This window comes from Astyanax mexicanus, chromosome 10 (assembly GCF_023375975.1).
Source record: "Astyanax mexicanus isolate ESR-SI-001 chromosome 10, AstMex3_surface, whole genome shotgun sequence".
Taxonomy (NCBI): Eukaryota; Metazoa; Chordata; class Actinopteri; order Characiformes; family Acestrorhamphidae; genus Astyanax; species Astyanax mexicanus.
Genome location: NC_064417.1, coordinates 50,599,719 through 50,624,545, shown reverse-complemented (window position 1 = coordinate 50,624,545; position 24,827 = coordinate 50,599,719). Strand labels below are relative to the sequence as shown.

General features: G+C 38.9%; 1 protein-coding gene across 1 annotated transcript in view; it reads right to left on the bottom strand.

Moving 5' to 3' along the window:
* rnf145a (ring finger protein 145a) overlaps positions 1-24,827 on the bottom strand; it is a 43,919-nt gene that overhangs the window by 7,921 nt on the left and 11,171 nt on the right. Inside the window, exons 3-8 of the mRNA XM_049483884.1 lie at positions 19,768-19,876; positions 14,116-14,207; positions 5,275-5,510; positions 2,825-3,000; positions 1,314-1,454; positions 892-1,074 (exon numbers count right to left, since the gene is read on the bottom strand). Coding sequence (XP_049339841.1) covers positions 892-1,074; positions 1,314-1,454; positions 2,825-3,000; positions 5,275-5,510; positions 14,116-14,207; positions 19,768-19,876 — 937 coding nt within the window. The remainder of the gene's footprint in view (positions 1-891; positions 1,075-1,313; positions 1,455-2,824; positions 3,001-5,274; positions 5,511-14,115; positions 14,208-19,767; positions 19,877-24,827) is intronic.

Below are 24,827 nucleotides of genomic sequence, written 5' to 3'. Positions count from 1 at the left end.
AAGTCAGACTCCGCCTCTTTTTGAACTGCTGCTGATGTAGCATTACCGAGTAGCATCACAGTGCTAACGCTCGGAGGAAAGCGCAGCGACTCTGTTCTGATACACCAGCTCACAGACGCAGCCTTGTGCTGATACACATCACCCTAGGAGTGATGAGGGGAGAGCTGCCTTCTACTGTATCCACCCAGAGAGAGCAAGACCAATTGTGCTCTCTCGGAGCTCTGGCAGCTGATGGCAAGGGGCATGACCAGGATTCGAAACAGCGATATCTTGATCATAGTGGCAGGTTTTTAATTTTTTTTATAATTAATGTTTTTTGACCTACCTGAAACATTTTAGTTTTTAATAAAAGTAAAAATAAGGTTTTAGAGCACAATAATTGATTGTGGTGATGGACAGTTCTGGTGGAAACAGGAGAGTTGAGGTGCACATTTGGTGAATTCTGCCGTGATTTGATCAGCCGTGGTTTTATGTTTTTTGGATACAATCCGGGTTAGCACCCGAACATCCCTTTCAGACAGCTTCCTCTTACAGCGTCCACAGTTAATCCTGTTGGATGTGGACTTGCTGTCTCGGTCACAGATGCTCCAGCAAGACGTGCACCAACAATTTGTCCTCTTTTGAACTCTGGTATGTCTCCCATAATGTTGTGCGCATTGCAATATTTAGAGCAGAACTGTGCTCTTACCCTGCTAACTGAACCTTCACACTCTGCTCTTACTGCTGCAATGTACAATTAATGAAGATTGAACACCAGGCTGCTCCAATTTAACCATGAAACCTAAAATCCCACACTAAAATGATGACAGGTGTTTCAGTTTCATTGTCCAACCCCAGCATATACCCAATTCTGAATCACACAAACATAAAAATGAGCTGATCAGCTCTTACTTGTCTCTGGAGGCCCCCAGTGCCAGCACTATGGGGTCAGCGATCTCCAGCATGGACTGAAGAATGGAAGCTACGACGATGAAGAGGATGATGCTGAGGAGGAAGGCTCTGTGGATGACCTGAAGCTCAATCAGACCCGTCTGAACCGCCAGGATCAACAGCGTAATTCCCTCAGTCATTCCCCTGCAGAGAGAGAGAGAGAGAGAGAGAGAGAGAGAGAGAGAGAGAGAGAGAGAGAGAGAGAGCGGTAAAGATATGAAAAACACAGGATACCTCATTTAATGTGTTTTCTTCTTCCTTTTTATGGTTTTCTACAGTGTACATTTAATTTGAAAGACTATATTAAAGCTACACAGGAACACATGCTAAATTGTAGAGTGTTAAAATCAATCTAATTTCTTTATAACTAAAAGGGATGTTACCTGTGCATGGTGTTATCATTCATGAAGGCCCGGTAGCCCTGCAGGTAGAACTTGCAGAGTGTGAGAACTCCCAGAGCCACGAACGACACGGTGAAGACCAGACCCAGGAGAGAATACGGTGTACTGCAGCACTCAGCAATACTACGAAGAGAGAGAGAGAGAGAGAGAGAGAGAGAGAGAGAGAGAGAAAGAGAGAGAGAGAGAGAGAGAGTCAACACATTCTAAATTAACATTATATCATTGTACACTGTACATTTTGTCCAGGTAGTTTTGTTTTCAAAAATGTTTTTTGTTCAGACATTCTAAATGCAACAGGTTCTTTTTGATTTTTACCTCTTTTTACACAAATTATATAAAGAATAGGTCTATGTTCTATACAAAACATGTTTAAGAATCCTTTACACAAAATCATTCTCACATAAAGATAAAGAAATCTCACAGCCCTATTCTCTATAATAGTTTTAAGTCTCTTTCAGACTGAGCCGTTTAAGGGCTCTGTCACTTTTATGCAAATAAGCTGTTGCTGAGTTGTTTACCACACATTCGTGTTAACTTGTGCTAACTGGCAAAACAAGAACAAGCTAGATCATGCTTAACTGTGATAGAAGCACAAAACTCATTTTATGAAAGTTCTTGCATCTCCCTCATCTGCTGACTTACCATAGACAGTAGGTACAGATTCCACCCTCAGACGAAGTCTGTTGGCTAATTCTGTCTAAGAGGTTTTCAACCAAAATTAACTAAATATAATTTATAATAATAACTGATTTAGTGAGTGATCTAGTGACTGATTCCTGACACCAAACCCTTCCTTTAAATTGATTTACAGAAAACCAACGGATGGATTTATTTTATTTTACTTTTTTAATAGTTGAGACCCAAGTGGAAATACAAAAATCACGCAAAGAGTTTAGGGTACCACTTTAAAATAAGACTACCCTTATAAAAGGGTTTATACATGGTTTATAAATTAGATTATTAATTATTAATGATCAGGTTGTAAATGCCTTAAAAGCCATTGATTAGCAGTTTCAACATATCAGTTGAAAAGGTAACAGTAATCTGTTGTTTGCTTGGTCATTTATTTTTCAACATAGGCATTTATTTTATAGTAAATTATAGTAAATATGTTATTATGACAGGTTAAATGCTGACACAAGGTAAGATCAGTATCTAGAAAGATCTGAGGTTTGAGGGTATAAATAATCATGGAATCGATATTTTGCTAATTCATTTCAGTTCACTGTTGCAATATATGGTATTTATGTGCTGTTTTAAATGTATTAACTGCTCATTACTGGGATTTAAAGTATTTGCAACTTAATTAACAGCCATTCATAGAATCTTTATAAAGGTAGTCTTATTTTAAAGTGGTACTGAGTTTAGAATAATATGTCCCCTTTAAATATAATGCTGATTTATTCAAATAATAAAAATTCGATATATTCAGTGAAACAAAATTTTGTACAAATATTTTGCCTGAAATCCAGTGTAACCCCTCCTTTGTTCACCTGGTGAGGAAGAGGAAGAGCAGCCTCTCTCTGGACGTGGGCTGATCGCGGGTGCTGAAGTAGGTGTAGATTTGCAGGGCGAACAGAACCAGCCAGAAGCTCATGAAGAGAACCGGCAGAACCAGGTGATTCCACAGAGACATTCCCAGAGCCAGCAGTCCGTACACCTCCACTACCTGCAGCGGAAGAGATTGGGCGCTATGCATTAGTGCTTTATAGTATACAATATTTAAAGTGGCAGTCCGTATTATTTTGTTTTTTAAACTGAAAGCAGAAGCATTTCTGAGTGGAATATTGTATTTAATTTAAATAAAATATAGTAATTATTCGTACCAGTGTGCTGAAAACAGCATCCCTGCTAAACCTAATATATATAAACCTAATATATATATATATATATATATATATATATATATATATATATATATATATATATATATATATATATATTATATTATATATATATATATATCCTCTAAAAGAGGATCCGGCTCAGTTTTACTGAACGCGAGCGGCTGGTGGAGCATTGGGGACTTCAGAAGAGGAAACTCAGAGCTCAGTAGCTCATTCACTCATAGTAAAACCAAAGAAATGAAGGAGTGAAGTTTCTGACTGAGCTCTCTCTCTCTCTTTCTCTCTCTCTCTCTCTGACTGAACATAACCTGGAATCGGATTCATCTACTCTGAAAGGAGACCGCATCACACCCGCCCAGTTTAAAATGATTCTTCCGCAAATCCCAAAACTTACGGACATCGGCTTTAAATTATAAGGAAACTTATTGAGAATCTACAAACTGAGTAAAAAAAATCTGACAAGAAAAAACCTTACAAATCAGAGAGGATGCCAGTATTTTGTTAACTGCTTATTAATGATATTAATTATGATAATATTGGAATCATATGGGGCATCAGACTTCTAGATTTGACTGGTGTTTAAACAGATGGCGGCCCCAAAAAGGCAAAAAATGTGGAGAAAAAAGATAAAAAACTAACCTGCCTGCAAAATGACTTTAAAATGATTTATTTAATCATTTTTCCAGTTAATAATAGAAAACAAATTGGTGCATTAACCATCCAGGCTTATAGATCGTATCAAGGTCATTCCCTTTTATCTTACTTTTTAAGCCTATTGTTCATTGTTCAAATTCATTTAGTGATTTGCACTATTGGGGTGAAAAATTGCCTGCTGTATAGTGTTTCAAATACACAGGGTCATATTTTAGTGATATGTAAGTGATCAATCAAATGTAAACCGTGCAGCTTGATTGGCAGCATGTTAGTGTGTCTTTGCTATCATAGCGACGGGAAAAGTATATCTTGCGTGACTCGAAACGCGCAAAAGACATGTACTAATTCTCTTATTTTGGGACAAAAATTAAGAGATCACTTTAAAATGTTTAATTTCTCTGATTTTACTATTTATAGGTATATGTTTGAGTAACATGAACACTGTTGTTTTATTCTAAAAACTACTGACAACATGAGGTTCAGGTCTGGAGATTGACCGTCAACTTATTCTTACTATGACATTAAGTAACCTACAAAAAGAATGGCCACTAGATCAAGACCCTGTCACGGCGAGCCCAACCTCCAGACCTGAACCCCATTAACAAACCTAACCTCTGGAATGTAATCAGAAGGAAGATGGATGATCACAATCCATCAAACAAGCAAAGCTGAACTGATTAAACTTATGTGTTAGGAGCGGCATAAGATCTCCCAAAAGCAGTGTGTAAGACTGGTGGAGGAGAGCATGAAGCCAAGATGCATAAAAACAGCCGTGACTAAAAATCAGGGTTATTTAAACCACCAAATACTGATTTCTGAACCCTTCCAGAGTTAAAAAATTAGTTTTGTTGTTTTTAAATAAAACCAAACCATCACTGATTGGTGGAAACTTCACACTAGACCTTGAGCAGTTTGGACTGTGCGTCTCTCCACTCTTCCTCCAGACTCTGCTCCCTTGATTTACAAATGAAATGTAAAATTTACTGATGATCAGTGATGGTTTGGAGAGACATGTCTGTCATCTGCTGATGTTGATCCACTGTGTTTTATTATCAAGTCTAAAGTCAGTGCAGTTTTGTTTTCCCACAAAATCTTACAGCACTTCATGCTTCCCTCTGCTACTGACAACTCTTACGGAGATGCAGATTTCATTTTCGGGCAGGACTTGGCACACTGCCCACACTGCCAAAAGTATCCATTGGTCTTATATTCAATATTTAAAATTATTTAAATTTTCTGATAAACTGATTTTTGGGTTTTTTATTGGCTGTAAGCTTCATAATCATCAACAATAAAAGAAACAAACACTTAAAATAGATCACTCTGTGTGTAATACATCTATATAACATATGAGTTGAAATAAATGCATTGAAATAAAGTAACATTTTAATGATATTCTATTTTTTTTAGACAATACAGTGTAGATATAAGTGGTGTCTGACCTGTGCCAGTTCTCTGTACGCAGTCTTTGCCAGGTTAAAGGGCACCAGCAGGTTTGTGGCCAGGAAGTAGATGACCTCCAGACCGGTGAAGATCATGGCGAAGCGATTGACGAACACAATGGTCTCCAGAGGAACAAGGCACAGCCTGGCCACCAGAGGGAGGAGGTGAGCTGAGAAGAGCCAGATCCGCTTAGTCTGCATCACACAGGAGCACAGGGTACACACCACCAGCTGACCTACAACACACACACACACAGAATGAGTTAGAGTTAGTCAAATACAGTCATGTAGGGGTGGTCATTGCCATGCTACAAGACCCATGACCTAGGACTAGGGGTGTGCAATATGACCTCACAATAAAATCATGATATTTAATGGTATTTTCGTGATAACGATACTCTTGGCAATATGAGAAAACACTGAATTAAAAATAAAAATGTCAAGAATACACTATTGCAACAAAATGAAAATTAAATTGTATTATTGCTGGGTATAATATTGTTCATTAAATTTAAAAATGCTAACCCAAACACAGCCAGGGTTTCACATCAATGTCTTCATCAGACTGGACCTCTTTTCTTTATTCATCATTGAGTTTAAATAAGAAAAATGGTTGGTAACAATGGCTGGAAGCAGTTTCACAATTGGGGCTTCATAACACATTCATATGCACTGAATAATGTATTTATAAAGCAATATTTATACAATATTACCAACAGTTTAGGGCATTTAGCAAAACCATTTTTTCAACACAAATTCTCTATAAGTATCGACTCTCTCTCTCTCTCACCGACAAAGGTTGCTAGGAACCTGGGTGTTCTGGTTGATGACCAACTCTCCTTCACGCACCATGTGGCCTCAGTTGCTCGGTCCTGCCGCTTTGCGCTCTATAACATCCGAAAAATTAGACCGTTCTTGACGCAACAGGCCACCCAACTCCTGGTGCAAGCGGTCGTCATCTCACACCTCGACTACTGCAATACCCTGCTAACTGGCCTCCCGGCCTGCGTAGTAAAACCACTCCAGATGATCCAGAACGCAGCAGCACGTCTGGTCTTCAACCAGCCAAAACGGGCACATGTCACCCCGCTGCTCATTGAGCTCCATTGGCTACCAGTTGATGCTTGCATCAAATTCAAAACTCTTACGATCGCCTACAAGGTGATGACAGAACAGGCTCCTTCCTACCTGCACTCACTCCTGAAGGCTTACGCTACCTCCCGGCCGCTGCGCTCCTCCAATGAACGTCGCCTCGCTTTACCAAACAAACATTCACACAAAGCAATCCAGACTGTTCTCATACAGAGTTCCCCAATGGTGGAACAAATTACCTTCCACTACCAGATCAGGAGAATCTCTCACTATCTTTAATAAACTCCTGAAGACAGAGCTCTTCAAAGAGCACCTACTCTCCTAACACCTCTAACACACTAACTACTTCTAACCTCATCTCCTTCTTCCCCTCCTTCACTCCTCTATCCTATTATTCCCCTTTGACCTCCTTTTATCCCTATCCAAAGATGTTTTACCTTTAACTTATTTTACATTGTACTTGACTATTGTAAGTCGCTTTGGACAAAAGCGTCTGCCAAATGTAATGTAATGTAATGTAATGTAATTTATTGCAACACAATATAATATTTTGTGTAAAATTAATGAAATTGTATCAATATAGCATGCAAGAGTATTGCATATTATATTTAAAACTTTTTAAAATATGGTTAAAGCATACCTAAAGCATAAAAAAGAACATTTCCAATACTTCCAACACATGCTTATCGAATTCTGCTTAATTAAGGTATTATAAAAAGAAAATGTGTCACCAATTTACCAATTTAGATCATCATCAATTGCAAGTTATTCATAGAGCGTGGCCCATGTCATGTTGCATTTAAAAGCATAAGCTAGTCATAAACATCCAAATATTGCTTTATAAATATATTATTCAAGGCTTATGAATGTGTGTTAAGAGACCTTTCTATGGGTAGCCTTTAAATAAAATTTAAATAAGCTGTTCATTAAATAATAAAAGAAGAAATGCAACACTGAATTCCCTTTAAGGAAACACAGATTTCTGCTCTTCAATCAGGAGCAGCAGTGAGATCTCCTGCCTCTCAGCATATGCTGCCTCTAATGAACGCATCTGCTCATGTGTAGCAGGTTAATTAAGCCCTAAATATCTCAGAATAACCAGATAGGACGTGTGACCTCTCAGCAGAGAGGAGAGACAGAAACGGAGAGAAAATGAGGCAGAGATATAGAGAGAGAAATGTAGAGAAAATGAGGCAGAGATATAGAGAGAAATGGAGAGAAAATGAGGCAGAGATATAGAGAGAGTAACGGAGAGAAACTGAGGCAGAGATATAGAGAGAGTAACGGAGAGAAAATGAGGCAGAGACGGAGGGAGAAATGGAGAGAAAATGAGGCAGAGATATAGAGAGAGAAATGGAGAGAAAATGAGGCAGAGATATAGAGAGAGAAATGTAGAGAAAATGAGGCAGAGATATAGAGAGAAACGGAGAGAAAATGAGGCAGAGATATAGAGAGAGAAATGTAGAGAAAATGAGGCAGAGATATAGAGAGAAATGGAGAGAAAATGAGGCAGAGATATAGAGAGAGTAACGGAGAGAAACTGAGGCAGAGATATAGAGAGAGTAACGGAGAGAAAATGAGGCAGAGACGGAGGGAGAAATGGAGAGAAAATGAGGCAGAGATATAGAGAGAGAAATGTAGAGAAAATGAGGCAGAGATATAGAGAGAGAAATTGAGAGAAAATGAGGCAGATATATAGAGAGAGTAACGGAGAGAAACTGAGGCAGAGACGGAGGGAGAAATGGAGAGAAAATGAGGCAGAGATATAGAGAGAGAAATTGAGAGAAAATGAGGCAGAGATATAGAGAGAGAAATTGAGAGAAAATGAGGCAGAGATATAGAGAGAGAAATTGAGAGAAAATGAGGCAGAGATATAGAGAGAGAAATTGAGAGAAAATGAGGCAGAGATATAGAGAGAGAAATGTAGAGAAAATGAGGCAGAGATATAGAGAGAGTAACGGAGAGAAACTGAGGCAGAGATATAGAGAGTGAAATTGAGAGAAAATGAGGCAGAGATATAGAGAGAGAAATGGAGAGAAAATGAGGCAGAGATATATAGAGAGAAATGGAGAAAAAATGAGGCAGAGATGGAGGGAGAAATGGAGAGAAAGTGAGGCAGAGAGGGAGAGAAATGGAGAGAAAATGAGGCAGAGATATAGAGAGAGAAACGGAGAGAAACTGAGGCAGAGAGAGAGAATTGGAGATAAAGTGAGGCAGAGAGAAAGAAACAGAGTGAAAGCGAAGCAGAGAGTATTGGAGAGAAAGAAAGAGAGCGAGAGAGAAAGAAATTGAGGCAAAATGAGGCAGAGAAAGAGATAAATTGAGAAAATAATGCAGAAAGAGAAACTAAGAGAAAGCAAGGAAAAGAGAGAAACAGAGAGAAAGAAATGCAGAAAAAGAGAAATAGAGAGAAAGCAAGGCAGGGAGAAGGAGAAAAAGCGAGAGAGATAAACAGAAAAAAAAGAAAACAGAAAGAGGAAGGAAAGCGACACAGAGAGAGAAAAAAATTAAGAGACCGCGAGGTAAAGAGAGAAGTTGAAAGAAAGCGAGAAAGAGAAACAAAGAGAAACTCATACAAAATGAGGCAGAGAGAGAGAGAAACAGAAAACTGAGGCAGAGAGAGAAACATAGAGAAACTGAGGCAGTCAGACTAAGAGTATGAGTGAGAGTGATAAAAGAGGAAAGAGGAAGAGCAATTGAGAGAAAATGAGGCAGAAAGAAATGAAGAAAAAGTGCTGCAAAGAGAGAGAAAAAGAGAAGAAACTGAGAAAAAGTGTGGGAGAGAAAAAAAGAGATGCAGAGAGGCGAAAAAGAGAGAAACCAAACGTGAGGCAGAGAACGAGGCAGAAACAGAGAAAGTGGGGCACAGAGAAAAATTGGGAGAATGCAAGGCAGAGAGAGAGAGAAACTGTAGGAAAATTATGCAGAAAACAAGAAACCGTGAGAAAGAGAAACAAAGAGAGAAACAGAGAAAAAAAGAGGCCAAAAACAAGAACTTAATGAGTAAGGCAGAGATAGAGAAGCTAAGAGAAAACAAGGAAGAAAAAGAGAAACTGAGGAAGTGAGGCAGAGAGAGAAACAGAGAAATAGATGCTAAAAGAGGAAAAAAATGAGAGAAAGCGAGGCAGAAAAACAGAAAGAGAGAGAAAGCAAGGTTAGAAAAAGTGATGAAGAAAGAGAAGGAGAGGTTGAAAAAGGGAGGCAGAGACAGAAAGTGTGAAGCAGAGAGAGAGAAATGGAGAGAAAGCAAATCAGACAGTGACAAACTGAAAGAAAGCAACAGAGAGAGAAAAAAGGAGAAAAAGAGAGGTAAATAGAGAAATTCAGAGAAAGCGAGGCAGAGAGAGAGAAAAACAGAGAGAAAGCTAGGCAAAGAAAGAAACTGATAGAAAGTGAGGAAGAAAAAGGAGAAATAGAGATAACGTGAGGCAGAGAGAGAGAGAAATAGAGAAAAAGAACATCAGAAACAATAAGGCAGAGATAGAGAAACGGAGAGAAATCAAGGCAGAAAAATAGAAACTGGGAGAAAGTGATGCAGAAAAAGAGTGAAGCCCACATTGAGGCAAAGAGAGAGCAAATGATGCAGAAAGATAAATTAAGGGAAAGCAAGGCAAAAAGAGAGATACAGAGAAAAAGTGAGACAAAGAGAGGAACAGTAAGAAAGCGAGACAAAACGAGAAACAGAGAGAAAGCTAGTGATGCCGAAAGGGAGAAATTGAAAGAAACCAAGGCAGAGAAGAAGAGAAAGAAACTGAGAAAAATTGAGACAAAGAGAGAGAAACGGAGGCAGAGAGAGAGAAACAAAGAGAAACTAAAGCAGAGAGAGAAACAGAGAAAAAAAGAGAAAGTGAGAGTCAGACTAAGTGAGTGAAAGTGGTGAAAGAGGGGATGTGAAAGCTGGCTGTGTATCTCTGTGTTCACGCTGGGGGTTTGAGTACAGGCTCTGCATGAGAACGAGGCAGAAGAAGAGAGCACAGCTGAGAGAGCTTTAACCTCCAGCCTGCGCTCAGACTACTAAACTCAGCTCCTCCAGCAGCTCTCAGAACAGCACAGAGACAGCGGCGGAGTGATATAACTGTGTATGATGTTATCACTGCTGTGGTAAAGTGCAGCACTAAGTAAAGGGTAAAGGGTTCAGAGATATGATCTAGGGCTTGGGCAGATTGTGAACGTGATTGACACCATCTATTACAGAAATACACAGATTTCAAGCACTGGAAACTGGGGCTGTGTCCTAAACCACACACTACCTCACTAAATAGTGTGTTTAAAATAGTGCACCTATACAAAAAAGTGTGCTCATTACTGAAGTAAAAACTACTAAGAATTGGGACAATCCTTGATTGAACCTGATACAGATATACTGTAACTATAGCAGTGGAGCTCTAGCTAAAGTTCAGCAACCTAACTGCCGCTGCTGATTACTAGTTAACTTTAGGAAATATTTTATTGTATATCTTCAGAAAGGGGGCAGCAGGTAATGCAGCAATTCATTATTATTGTCCATTCCTTAATTCCTCTGAGATGGGGAGAAAAAAATTGCTTTTAATCAGCTTTTATTTCACATTATTTTTCCATTCCACCTTAAATGCTGCAGCATCTGCTGTCACTTGCACCGTTTAAGGTGGAACGGGAAAGTTATCTAGGTTGGTTGCTAGTTAGGTGAACTACTAGCGATTTTGTTTAATGTTTAAAATTGTTTAAAAACAGTGGACGTAACTTTTTAATTTAACATGAATTCAAACTTCACCTAATCTGAGAGTCACAAACATTGAAAATCAGGTCAAATTGTTCTATAAACAAGTAAACTATGGAGGACCAAAAATGACATAAGTATAAATAAATACACATATAAATGTATAAATATATAAATAAATAAATAAATAAATATATAAATTAATGTTGAAATGAATAAATATATAAATAAATGCACATATAAATGAATAAATAAATAAATATATAAATAAGTAAATACATGCACAAATAATTGTATAGGTAAATAAATAAATTAATAAATACATTTCTTATATATATTTTTATTTATTCATTTATATGTGCATTTACTAATACCAACATTTATTTATTTATTCATTTATGTATTTCAACATTTTTTTATTTATACTTATGTCATTTTTGGTCCTCCATAGTAAACATGCCTGCTTTCGTTTTTCACACTGCTGACCTGCCTGCAGTTACAGTGTCTGCTCACAACTCCTCCCTCCTTCTTATCTATAAATCATGCAGAGTACGTGTTGGACAGCGTTTGATTTGCTCCAACCTCACCATACACTATAGTGATGCTTCTCTATTACAGGAACAAATATTCCCAACTTTTCCACTGAGAAAGTAATTATATGCGCCCAAACTGCGGTGCGCTTTCACTGCCTCCGTTTCAACAAGGTAGTGATCACTACGGTGGCCGAGAAAGCCCAGCGCAGTGCAAATAGAAAAGCGCTGCAAAAGCACAAAACACATCCATCAAAATTACAACACAGGCGCAGCAAATAGAAAAACGCGCTGCAAATAGAAAAACGCGCAGCAAATAGAAAAACGCGCAGCAAATAGAAAAACGCGCTGCAAAAAGAAAAATGCGCTGCAAATAGAACCACAACACAACGGAAGTGAGTCACAACACAACGGAATTTTCCCGGGGGACCTTAAAAGATGCTGTACCAGCTGTATACAAAGGACAATAAGTGGCAAACAAGCTTCTGAAAAGTAAGTTATGTTTATTACCTGTGATTGCCACGGTTGTGTGCATATTATTAAAAGTTCTGCTTCACAAAACGCCTTGTTTGCCACTTATTGTCCTTTGTACACATAGTGAAGTCCGAGACGTTACTGAAGACGCAGCTTAGCTGGTACAGTATATTTTAAGGTCCCCCGGGAAAATTCCGTTGTGTTGTGACTCACTTCCGTTGTGTTGTGGTTCTATTTGCAGCGCGTTTTTCTATTTGCTGCGCCTGTGTTGTAATTTTGATGGATGTGTTTTGTGCTTTTGCAGCGCTTTTCAATTTGCACTGCGTTGGGCTTTCTCGGCCACCGTAGATCACATCTGTCAAGCGTTTTAAATCAGAGGAAAAAACTTCCCTCTTAAATCCTTATCAAAAGGATCAGGAGAAGAGGTTTGATCACTTTTTACTAACACTATACAGTAGTGTTTGTTCTGTGTTCGGGAGCGAAACATGCGCTCTGATTTTGACAGCTGTATAGTTGAAAATAGCGCCACCGGAAGCGTGGAAGAAACGGACATGCGCAGTAGCTTTGTTATTGTTTTCCTCATTGAAACGGTCTATAGTGGTTATCATAATTTTAACATCTATTTTAAGCATTTATTTATTATATTGTTGATGATGATTAGAATATTATATAAGACCAATTGGTACTTTTTGCAGTGTGGGCAGTGTGCCAAGTCCTGCTGGAAAATGAAATCCATAAACGTGGAGAGACATCTCATGTCATCTGCTGGTGTTGATCCACTGTGTTTTATTATCAAGTCTAAAGTCAGTGCAGTTTTGTTTTCCCACAAAATCTTACAGCACTTCATGCTTCCCTCTGCTACTGACAACTTTTATGGAGATGTGGATTTTTTATTTTCCAGCAGGACTTGGCACACTGCCCACACTGCCAACAGTACCAATTGGTCTATATAATATAACTCATAAATCATAATCATCAACATTAAAAGAAATAAAAGCTTAAAATTTTGAACCCACAAACTTTCCTTAATAAAAATACAATACCCACTATATTACCATAGTTTAACATGTAATGTCAATGTTTTATGTCAATGTTTCAATCTTTTTTTTTTTTCATAACAAGCATTAAACAAAATCACTAGCAGTTCACCTAAGTAGCTAGCGTTCACTTTAAATGGTGCAACAGACAACAGAGATTAAGGTGACATTTTAACATTTAAGGTGGAATGGAAAAATAAAGTAAAATAAAAGGTAATAAAAGCTAATTTCAACTCCCTATCACAGAGGAATTAATGAATGGACAATAATAATGCATTGCTGCATCTTAAAATAGATCACTCTGTGTGTGATACATCTACTGTATATAATATATGAGTTTCACATTTTGTACTAAATTACTAAAATACCTGTATATGTAATTTGTTTTATATATATGTAGAGTTATCTGTATGTAACAGAGGCTGTAAAAAAGATGGACGCCGTGTCTCCGTTCCCATTCATTCTATGAAAATGAAGCCAAAATCTTCCACCATGTTGGAGATCCTGAAACCCGATTCTGTGCAGTAGAGTCCAGAGGAGGGAGAAAGACTGTGGAGAGACAGCCTACTCATTTAAATAACCCCGCCCCTGAGAGCTGCCTCGAGGTCACAGGCTGCAGAGCGGAGCAGAGCGGAGCTGACGGTCTGTTATTGGTCCCGCCCACAACCAGCCCTTTTACAATAACCACACCTTTTTTAAATAGAGCTGAATAAAGTTTTAAAAAACGAATTCTGTTGGGATATAAAAAATTGACAGTATAAGCACAGGTTACACTAGCTGCTGCATTTAAATAATGGAGGTAGAATTACAGTATATTAGAAAAAAAAACGTGATTGAATGTCGTCTGTTTTGCCATTGAAACCTATGGGGACGGGTGGAGTTACACAGCTTTCTGCAACCGAACAGCAGGGGGCGCCCGACCTGTGGTGGCTTCACTTTTGAGAGACAATGCTCTGTCCAGTTATACACAGTCTATGGTATGTACTGGTGTACTGTTGTGGGAGGAGCTTACAGATGAGTGCAGTGGTGAAGCGTTTCATGGATAGAGGCTCCAGGTAGAGCGGCCCCTCGTACCCCGACTCCAGCTCCCCACGAACATAATCCCTGAAACACAGAACAGATCAGGTTAGATCTGCTACAGACATCACTAAATAACATGATACTGAACACCTGTCTCACATCTCCACACCAGAACCAGAACCAGAACCAGAGACAGACAGGGATCATCACTGCTGCTGTTGTGGTCTGACTAGTAGAGCAGATTTGTGCTGACTGCATTCCTCAGAGAACACAACGCTTCTCTTATATAAGCGTCAGCTGAGCCTCCATTCAGTTCAGTGTTCAGTCGGACTGCAGAGCACATATCAGCCTCTATAATAGAATTTAATGTAGAGCTGTGTATTGAACCTGTCGATTTTAGAAGAACCGTCATAGCGTCATATGCATTAAATCTGAGGAAAAATAATGAGGTTATCAAATCATAACAGTGGAATCTGATTACAATCTATCTGTAGTAGCTTGCAAATATAACTGTAAATAAAAGGATCGAAAATTATACATGTTTTTCAGAATTTTAATCAAATTTAAAAAATATATTGGTCCTCCTTTACTCTAAACCCCCTAAATAAAATCCAGAGTGACCTGTTCCTTGAAGGCCTCAGTGGTTTGGCACACTGTAAGCCTGGATAACTTGAATTTACTTTAAAAAATGGAGGAAACCGGTTGCCTTAATAAAGTTAAGTAATGGGGAATAAAAACTTAAATTAACACAACTTAGAATATCAAGTTATTACAACTAAAGGGGAAGTTGATTTAACTTTTTAAAATTTTTGTTATACTTTAACACCGGACAAGCTGAGTTTACTTAACTTTTTTTAGGCAGTCGGTTTTCTTAAAAATTTTAAGTAATTGTTAATGAAAATTTGAGTTAGCATAAATTAAAACATCAGCTTATTACAAATAAAAGAGACCTGGATTTATTTGTAAGGTAGCCCAGGGGGAATCACTACACACTGATGGTGAGTGTTAAGGCCTCGGCATACTTCCAGCGAAACGAATTTCGTGAGCATTGCACGAAGTCAAGCGCGCTTTCGCGAGCTTTCGAGCTGGCATACTTTCTGCGGCTTCGCTTTGCCTGTCTCGCATGCTCCACAACTGCAGGTGGTGCTGTTACGTTAGTAACGCTTAGGTGAGTAACGTAAAGGTGAGGGTACCGCTGTACCTGCTCAGCCAGCCTTTCTTCAAAATCGTCCATGTTTGTTTTCTTGGCACACCTCTTTTTTAACGAATAATCACAGCCTTTGTCGCGTTGTGTCTTCGGCCGTGGAGTTCGCCCAGCTTCCATGTGCACGACACGGCGAACGAAGCCCCTGTGCGACGTCCGCGCCTGTTCGTTTTCTCCGCAATTACGTCACATTGTTCGCTAGAGCCACGCGAACGTCGTCTCCGCATGAAGTATGCCGAGGCCTTTAGTCAGAAACTGTCGGACACACCCAGTATGCAAATAGATTGTGACAGAAGCCAATGGAAAAGAAGCTGTTAATGGAAAAACAGACTAAATTAAAGTTATTATAAGTTGGTTCAACTCAAAGATCTCAGTTTGAATAGTACAGTATATGTGCCCACACATGTTTAACTAACTTAAAATAGTTGAGTATTGTTTAGAAATATCCAATTTTATGTAAAACAGACTTAAATCATTTGAGTTCAAACAACGTATGGGTTTAGAGTGTAGAGAACACGAGTGAACAAACAGCATCATGAGGACCAAGAAGGAAGAACTCACCAGACATGTCAAAGATAAAGTTGTAGAGAAGTTTAACGCAGGGTTAGAGGATAAAAACATATCCCTGTTCCATCAATTAATCCATCATCCAAAAATGGAATATGTATTCTACAGCTGTTTATACACACCTACCAAGACATTGCCATGGTCCTCCCAAACTGACAGATCGATTAAGGAGAGCACTGCTCAAACAAGCAGCCAAGAGGCCCATGGTCACTCTGGAGGAGCTGCAGAGATCCACAGCTCAGGTGGATCAGGAGAATCTGATCACAGGACATTTATAAGTCGTGATCTCCACAAATTTGGCCTTTATAAAAGTAAGAGAGTATAAAAAAATGGTTTGTTTTTGGCGTAATGTGAAACAAACCAATCAGCATGTCACTGCTAGTATTTTAAAAGTGCAGCTACCTGGATGTGTCCAACTCTTCTCAGCAGAGGAAACTGAGCTGCTGGTTGACGCTGTGAAGGAGCTCCAGCAGCAGCTCATTTACGGGAACAGCAATGTTATTTTATTAATTATTCAGTATATTGTTGATGTAAAAATTGGGTTTGTGCACTGCTCTACGTCCAGGTGTGTTGGTAACAAGCATAAGCGGCACACCTGCGTTTCCAAGATAGCAACGAATGTCTGTCTAGGTTGTATTCAGTCAGTGGAGCTCCTGTGTTTTCTGTTACCAAGATAAACAAACAAAACTCCAGAAATTCACCTGAACACACCTCATTTCATAATCAGACCACCACGCCCATCAGAGAGATGTAGATATATTAACAAATAAAGTTGCTATTTAAACAACGCAGGTGAGAAGTGACAAGAAAATAGACTGTCTATGATGTGTAAGATACAGTCATATGAAAAAGTCTGAGCACCCCTATTAATCTTAATCATTTTTAGTTCTAAATATTTGGGTGTTTGCAACAGCCATTTCAGTTTGATATATCTAATAACTGATGGACACAGTAATATTTCAGGATTGAAATAAGGTTTATTGTATTATTAACCAAAATTTGACCGGTGCAAAAGTGTGGGCACTCTTATCATTTTATTGATTTGCAAAAGCACACCTCAGGTGACTCTGTTTGTGGCGTGCTTGCAGAAATGGCTTCTTTCGCATCACTCTCCCATACAGCTTCTGCTTGTTCAAAGTGCGCTGTATTGTTAACCGATGCACAGTGACACCATCTGCAGCAAGATGATGCTGCAGCTCTTTGGAGGTGGTCTGTGGATTGTCCTTGACTGTTCTCACCATTCTTCTTCTCTGCCTTTCTGATATTTTTCTTGTCCTGCCACTTCTGGGCTTAACAAGAACTGTCCCTGTGTTCTTCCATTTCCTTACTATGTTCCTCACAGTGGAAACTGACAGGTTAAATCTCTGAGACAACTTTTTGTCTCCTTCCCCTGAACAACAATGTTGAACAATCTTTGTTTTTAGGTCATTTGAGAGTTGTTTTGATGAGCCCATGATGCCACTCTTCAGAGGAGATTCAAATAGGAGAACAACTTGCAATTGGCCACCTTAAATACCTTTTCTCATGATTGGATACACCTGGCTATGAAGTTCAAAGCTCAATGAGGTTAACAAACCAATTTTGTGCTTCAGTAAGTCAGTAAAAAGTAGTTAGGAGTATTCAAATCAATTAAATGATAAGGGTGCCCATACTTTTGCACCGGTCAAATTTTGGTTTAATGCATATTGCAGATTTTCTGTTAGTACAATAAACCTCATTTCAATCCTGAAATATTACTGTGTCCATCAGTTATTAGATATATCAAACTGAAATGGCTGTTGCAAACACCCAAATATTTACAACTAAAAATGATTAAGATTAATAGGGGTGCCCAAACTTTTTCATATGACTGTAGCAATGAGCATTGTGATGCGACTTATGCAGGGTGTAAGATAGGGCCCTTGATGTCCATTGCAATGGATTCAAGGTCTTAAAGGGTTAAATTTAGTGTAGATTATTCTTTTTTTGTTGAGTTAACCATGTTTTTGCAAATCGAGCAATAAAAAAATCTTTAAGGATTGTGTGTTAAAAATGCCCAGCCTGGCCTGCACATTGTGTGTGTGTGTGTGTGTGTGTGTGTGGGAGGCCGGGGCTGCAGCAGACGGGAGTGGAGGGTAAGTTACGAGGAGGCAGTAATGGCTCCGCTACACTCGGGTGATCTTAATTTGAGCGGCGGCTGCCTGTAGTTACAGACACACATTACAGCCAGACCAGCGCTAACAGCTCCCTCTTAATCCCACACTAAACAGCCACCTGTCACACTCCAACACCAGCCCATAATCACACACTCCACACACACACACACACACACACACACAGCCAGAGACAGTGAGAAACTCCTCACAAAGAGCTGCTCATCCCTCTCTCTCTCACTGTAATAATTACTAGAACAACTCTCTAAAACAGGGGTGTCCAAACTTTTTTTGTTGGGGGCAGAAGGAGAAATATATTTGAAGTCACGGGCCTCACTCCGTAATAAAACAAATAATGAAATATACCACTTTAAATAACACATTTTCCCGATTACTTTCATTTACACACCATTTTACTTGACTTACTATCTTTATCTTTGACAGTGTTGTGTAAACTAAGATTTTTCAAATTGATGTTTAATTTCATGATGTCTCTTAATATTAAACTCCTTAATTACGGCAACTTTTAGACTCTTTGCCCCGTTTTTCTGCGCTAGAAATGCGCACTCTCTCCGCTTTTAGACTCTTTGCCCCGTTTTTCTGCGCCAGAAATGCGCACCCTCTCCGCTTTTAGACTCTTTGGCCTGTTTCTGACACCTAGCGTTCAAACTTTGAATCTCACATTATAAAAACCTGCTTAACAGCGGGCCAACTTTCATTCTATTTCTAAAATACCTCGCGGGCCGCTCCAAAAAAGGAAACGGGCTGCAAATGGCCCGCAGGCTGTAGTTTGGACACCTCTGCTCTAATTGGAATAAATGGAATCAGGTGTGTTTGAGCAATAGAAGCCTAAAATTGAAATTACTTAATGATTATGATCTTAAATATTTCCTTATCTAATTATAAAGCATTCAGGTCATTCATTCCAATAGTTATAACAGATCAGTATGTAAACTAATCTTCTGGGTAGTGAGACCTATAAAGCTAAGCAAAGTAAACAAAACTGTAATTCTTAAAAAAAATATATATATATTTAAAAGTCAAACAAGCGCTGGATGTTAACCTACACAGATACAGATTTCTCTTCTAAAAACTGTTCATTTGGGTGAGTAAAGCACTTCCGTTATTTACAGTACGATAAGATTTCCAGATTTCCACTAAGGCTGGGTGCAGCAGTATGAGCATTAGCAGCTAAATTCTTGCTCTAGCTGCAGTTAGCGGCAATGCCGCCTGACAGCGCTACACTGAGGAACCCTGAGTGTTCCAGTAAGCCAGCTAGCGGTTAATTGCAAGTAGCTTGTTTTAACACCGACTACAGTCCGATATACTTACCTCTGAACAGCGAAAGAGCTAGCGCTTAGCAAGGTTAGCGGGTAATGCTAAAGCTGCTCCAGCAGTGAGTGTTAGCCAGGGTTATCAGCAGGCTACAGGCCGATATACTCACCTCTGAACAGTAAAAGAGCTAGCTTTTAGCGAGTAATGCTAATACTGCTGGAGATCTAACCTGGAACTCCTGTATAAATCTGTACTTCAGTGGAGTAGCTTTACTGTTCCTTATTAATACCTGACTGATAGAATTCATACATAAAATCTGCACCGGATTATAAGATGCACTGTTTATTTCTGAGAAAATTAAAGGACTTTAATTCAATTTACATGATAAGTGTGGCCACAATGGGGTTTATGACTTTTTTATACAGAGATCAAGTATTTTTTATATTTTTTTGTCATGGAGACTCACCTTGAGATCTGGTGACCAGCGAAGAGCAGCAGAGCAGTGAGGACATACAGGTAGAGCTGCACCAGCCGCTGTCTGGGAAGGGTCAGCAGAATCAGACTCAGGATATAACCTGAGAAAAAAAGAGAGAGAGAGAGAGAGAGAGATAAAGAATAAAATAACATTGCTGGTGAGCTGCTGGTGTATCTTCACAGTGTGAACACACCGGTCAGTATCTGTCTCTGCTGAGACGCGCAACAGCGTTGCACTGTTAAGATACGAACGTGCCAAAGTCAGAGCTCACCTGGTTGTTAAAGGGAATAACACGATGAAAAAAACGATTCGAGCTTGAATCACGTTCCTGACATTGAACGATTTAGAAACGATTTTAATTTTTTTTTTTTTTTTTCGGGTGCAGGTACTGTATCTTCTCTTTAACTGTTAAAGAGCTCCGTAGGACAGTAGGTGAGTGTGGCGAGACAGCACCAACAGCGAAAGTTTTTGCTCTTACTGCCTCTCCCTATTAGGCTGCAGAGAGGTGTGTAGTGTCGTGTTACAGTGTTTGTTGTTGTGCCGCTAAAGTGTGGAGGATGAAGAAAAAGAAATCCAACTGATTTGAAAGAATCGTAAAAAAATCAAATTGTGACCCCAAGAATCGATTCTGAATCAAATTGTGGGATTCCCAAAGATTTACAGCCCTACCACACCCCTATGCCTTTTGCGAGTTTTGAGCTGCGCAATGTGTATTTCTTGAGCCCTTGTGATACTAAACACACACTGACACGCCCTTTTTCAAGCTGAGGGATGCATTGACCAATGTCCTATAGACTGCTAAAATAGGGCCCAAAGTGCACTTCAGTTTCTGAATCAGTTTCTCTGATTTTGCTATTTATAGGTTTATATTTGAGTAAAATGAACATTGTTGTTTTATTCTATAAACTACAGACAACATTTCTCCCAAATTCCAAACAAAATATTGTAATTAAGAGCATTTATTTACAGAAAATGAGAAATGACTGAAATAACAAAAAGAAGATGCAGAGATTTCAGACCTCAAATAATGCAAAGAAAACAAGTTCATATTCATAAAGTTTTAAGAGTTCAGAAATAATCAATTGTTGGTGGAATAACCCTGGTGGTTTTTAATCACAGTTTTTTTTGTGATGCATCTTGGCATCATGTTGTCCTCCACCAGTCTTACACACTGCTTTTGGATAACTTTATGCTGCTTTACTCCTGGTGCAAAAATTCAAGCAGTTCAGTTTGGTGGTTTGATGGTTTGTGATCATCCATCTTCCTCTTGATTATATTCCAGAGGTTTTCAATTTATCAATTTATGCACATCAGTGACATATGAATGAGTGTGTGTGTGTGTGAGAGAGTGTGTAAATGCTGTAAACTGTAGGTGAAAGATTAGGACTTTTCTCAGCACAGATTAAGCTTTTATTACTGCACTGCCAGGCCTGCCTGATCTGTCTCGTTACGTAACTGCAGGAGCTTTATCTGTCTGTGGCTGCTGCCACTGAACCCGTCACCCGAGCCTGTAGCCCCGCCTCCTGCCATTCACAAGCTCCGACACACACACACACACACACAGGCGCAGACAGGCCCGGCTGGTAAACATTAGGTGGTTACTGAGGAGGCAATAAGTGACCAGATAACTGACAGCGACAGACAATAAACATGATGCACCGCTGTATCATCTTCCCACAGTGACGGATTCAGAGACGAGGACAGCGTAGACTGTCCTGGAACGCAGGGAAAACCTGCCAACACAACAAAATCACACTGCCAAGAATAAACCATGTAGGAAATGATTCTGTCAGCAGACTGTGCTGGATCTTATTATACTCGGGGGATGTCATTAGAGTAGAGATGCACCCAAATTAAACCAAATAAAACTGAATATTTGGCTGAAAACCCAATACCAAACACAATTTCCCAAGTTTTCTTTAAATTTAGGGAAGCAGAATGACATCGGAATTATTAGATATGTCAAACCAATGCTTGCTAAAGTATTTATTGTATGTGGGATTTTCTTTAAAATCCATTTATTTAAACTAATTTTCATTTGTATTAGTTTCAGTAGATACAACTGGAAAACATGAAGAGAGCACTTCAGTTTCCTATTCAGTTTCTCTGATTTAGCTATTTATGGGTTTATGTTTGAATAAAATAAACATTGTTGTCTCCCAAATTCCAAATAAAAATATTGTCATTTGGAGCATTTATTTGCAGAAAATGAGAAATGGCTGAAATAACAAAAAAGATGCAGAGCTTTCAGACCTCAAATAATGCAAAGAAAACAAGTTCATATTTATAAAGAATAAATAATCAAATATATAACCCTAGTTTTTAATTACAGTTTTTTCATGCATCTTGGCATCATGTTCTCCTCCACCAGTCTTACACACTGCTTTTGGATAACTTTATGCTGCTTTACTCCTGGCACAAAAATTCAAGCAGTTCAGTTTGGTGGTTTGATGGCTTGTGATCATCCATCTTCCTCTTGATTATATTCCAGAGGTTTTTAATTTGGTAAAATCAAAGAAACTCTTTATTTTTAAGTGGTCTCTGTATATTGCTGTATATTGTTTTATTAAATCTAAATCACTTAAAAAAGAGAGTTTAAATCTCTTAGTCTACAGTCTATGTAAGAACCAGTTACCATGATAAATAAACGTGAAATCTTATTTCTTAGGCAACGCCTTTCATTTTATTGTTTGTACATATTTGTATACAAGCTAAAATGTAAGATAAATACATGTCACAATTGTTTATAAAGTTATACCGGCATGTCCATTCCTGTTATAATAGTAATAAATGTTATAAATCTGTATTAGCATTGGCAGATATATACGTGTGTAAAATGTAATATCGGCTAAAGCCTTGCCTGGTTTTCTCCTCTCACTCGCAGAATATGCTGCCCTGCAGGGAGAGGACTATTACAGACTATACGGCGCACTGTCAATGAACTTCTATTTTCTGGTCTATTTTCATACATAAGGAGCATTTTAAGCGACAATAGTAAGGAATAAGAGTGCCGCCATATTTCCCTTGCAATTCAGCAGGTTTCGCCGCTGGAAGGCCTATGTAAGCAAATTTTTTTTTTTAAGAATTTTTTTACTTCTTGAAAAAACATTATCTTTCAAAGGCAAACGAACGCTGGATGTTAATCTACAAAGATTTCTCTCCTCAAAAGATTTTTAATATTTTTAACAGTGCAGTTAGCAACAGTGCTTAGCTCTAGTAAATGCCGGCCGATAGCGCTATACTGAGGAATGTTGTGGTAACCTAGGGCGATATCAGCTAGCGGTTCATCCCAGGTAGCTTGTTTTAAAACAGCAAACATGGAGAAAGAACTATTGCTGCAGATTAGAGTTGCACGGTGTACCGAAGGTTCGATTCTTTTTCGATACTACGTCATCACAAACGATTCGGTTCTTTAGCGTTCGATGCTTTCGATACTGTATATAGCCCAGTCACTAGCTTCAAATGAGTCAAATTAGTAGGCGCGATTTGATTCAGTTCATAAGAAAACTGATTCACACCGCAGCAGTCGGTGTGGCAGGATTCAGATAAACTTAGTGTTCTGAACAAATGAATCGATTCACGCACAAGCCAGCAGAGCAGCAGCGAGTGTAGAATGGCGACGGCTAAAATAACAGATGTCTCTCGTCCGCGACTTGTGGACAAAACGGGCGCGAGGAGTGAAGTGTGGGAAAATAGTCTGAGATGTAGGCATCTGTTTTTTATTGATATTTTTATTTTTAAATAAAATAACGAAAACTGAAAGTGAAACTAAACTACTCTATTTATTAGCGCTGTTTTCACTCCCGCAGTTGTACAGCGGGGGGTGTTGTGCCGATTCTGTCCGCGAAGCGGGAGTCGGATTCAGTAGCGGATTCGGCACAAACGCGGCGGCACCTCGCGCTCCGCGGTGTTAGTTGTAAGCGCTCGCGCTAGCCGCAAAATACGACAGAAAACACTGAGGGAGCTGCAGACTTATGTGTGGGACTAGAATATGAGCACGAGGAGATCAAAGAGAACCTTTACCTGTGAGTAGCTTACATCAGAACACGCAAATCTCTCTCTCTCTCACTCTCGCCGTGTCTCTGTCTCTCTCTCTCGCACGTGAACGTCTCCGCGTTTGACCTGCAGCACTGTGTTTAGCTGTTCTTAAAAATCATTTTAATTAAATAATAGTTCTTACAGTGTTATTTAACATAATTCTGATCATATTTCGCTCATTTAGCAGACAAGCACCCTGATCTCTACAAAGAGCTGTGAAGTCGACAGGTTAGTGGAGTTAGTCAAGATACACTCTGTCTGTAGCTTTACTAAGATTTACTAGCGACTGCTAGTAAATCACGTTAACACGGAGAGGAGTGTGCAGGAGTTTTGTTTTGGACCCGTGGTTTTCTCTATTTCTCCATTATCCCATTGGCTGTGAAACATGAACTCAAGATGTTCACGTTTTCGCGTTTCCATCGCAAATCTGTGGTCAGGCACGTAGCCTGCTTGCTCGTTACACTGAACATGGGCTTATTAAAAACGGTAAACGGTTGATTAATAAAACGGAGCAGTGAGTGTTAAAATGAACATAACATTGTAATGTTCTTCTGTCTCTTTATTTTCCTTATTCAGAACTTATTATTATTATTCTGCCCGCCCGTCAGGTTCACATAGTCAGGCTACCATTACCTCTGGTTTTAGTTTTAGTTTTTAGGAAGTGTTTAGATAATTATGTTATAGTTAAGGTTATAATAACGAAACTTGTTTTTTGTTCAAATGTTTCATTTTAGAATAAAAACGTTTGCACCGATTGTTCAGTGTTCAATCCAGTTCAGTCAAAAATAAACATTTTATGTTCAGATATTTTTATTGTTTTTTTTTCTTCCAAGTATCGTTTTGGTATCGAGAATCGTGATACTACAGTTGGTATCGGTATCGAAGTCAAAATTTTGGTATCGTGACAACCCTACTGCAGATAGCAGCTAATGCTAATGCATTACTTCACTAAAACTCCTGTATAATGCTGTACTTTAGCAGAGTGGCTTTACTACTTCTCAATACCTGACTGG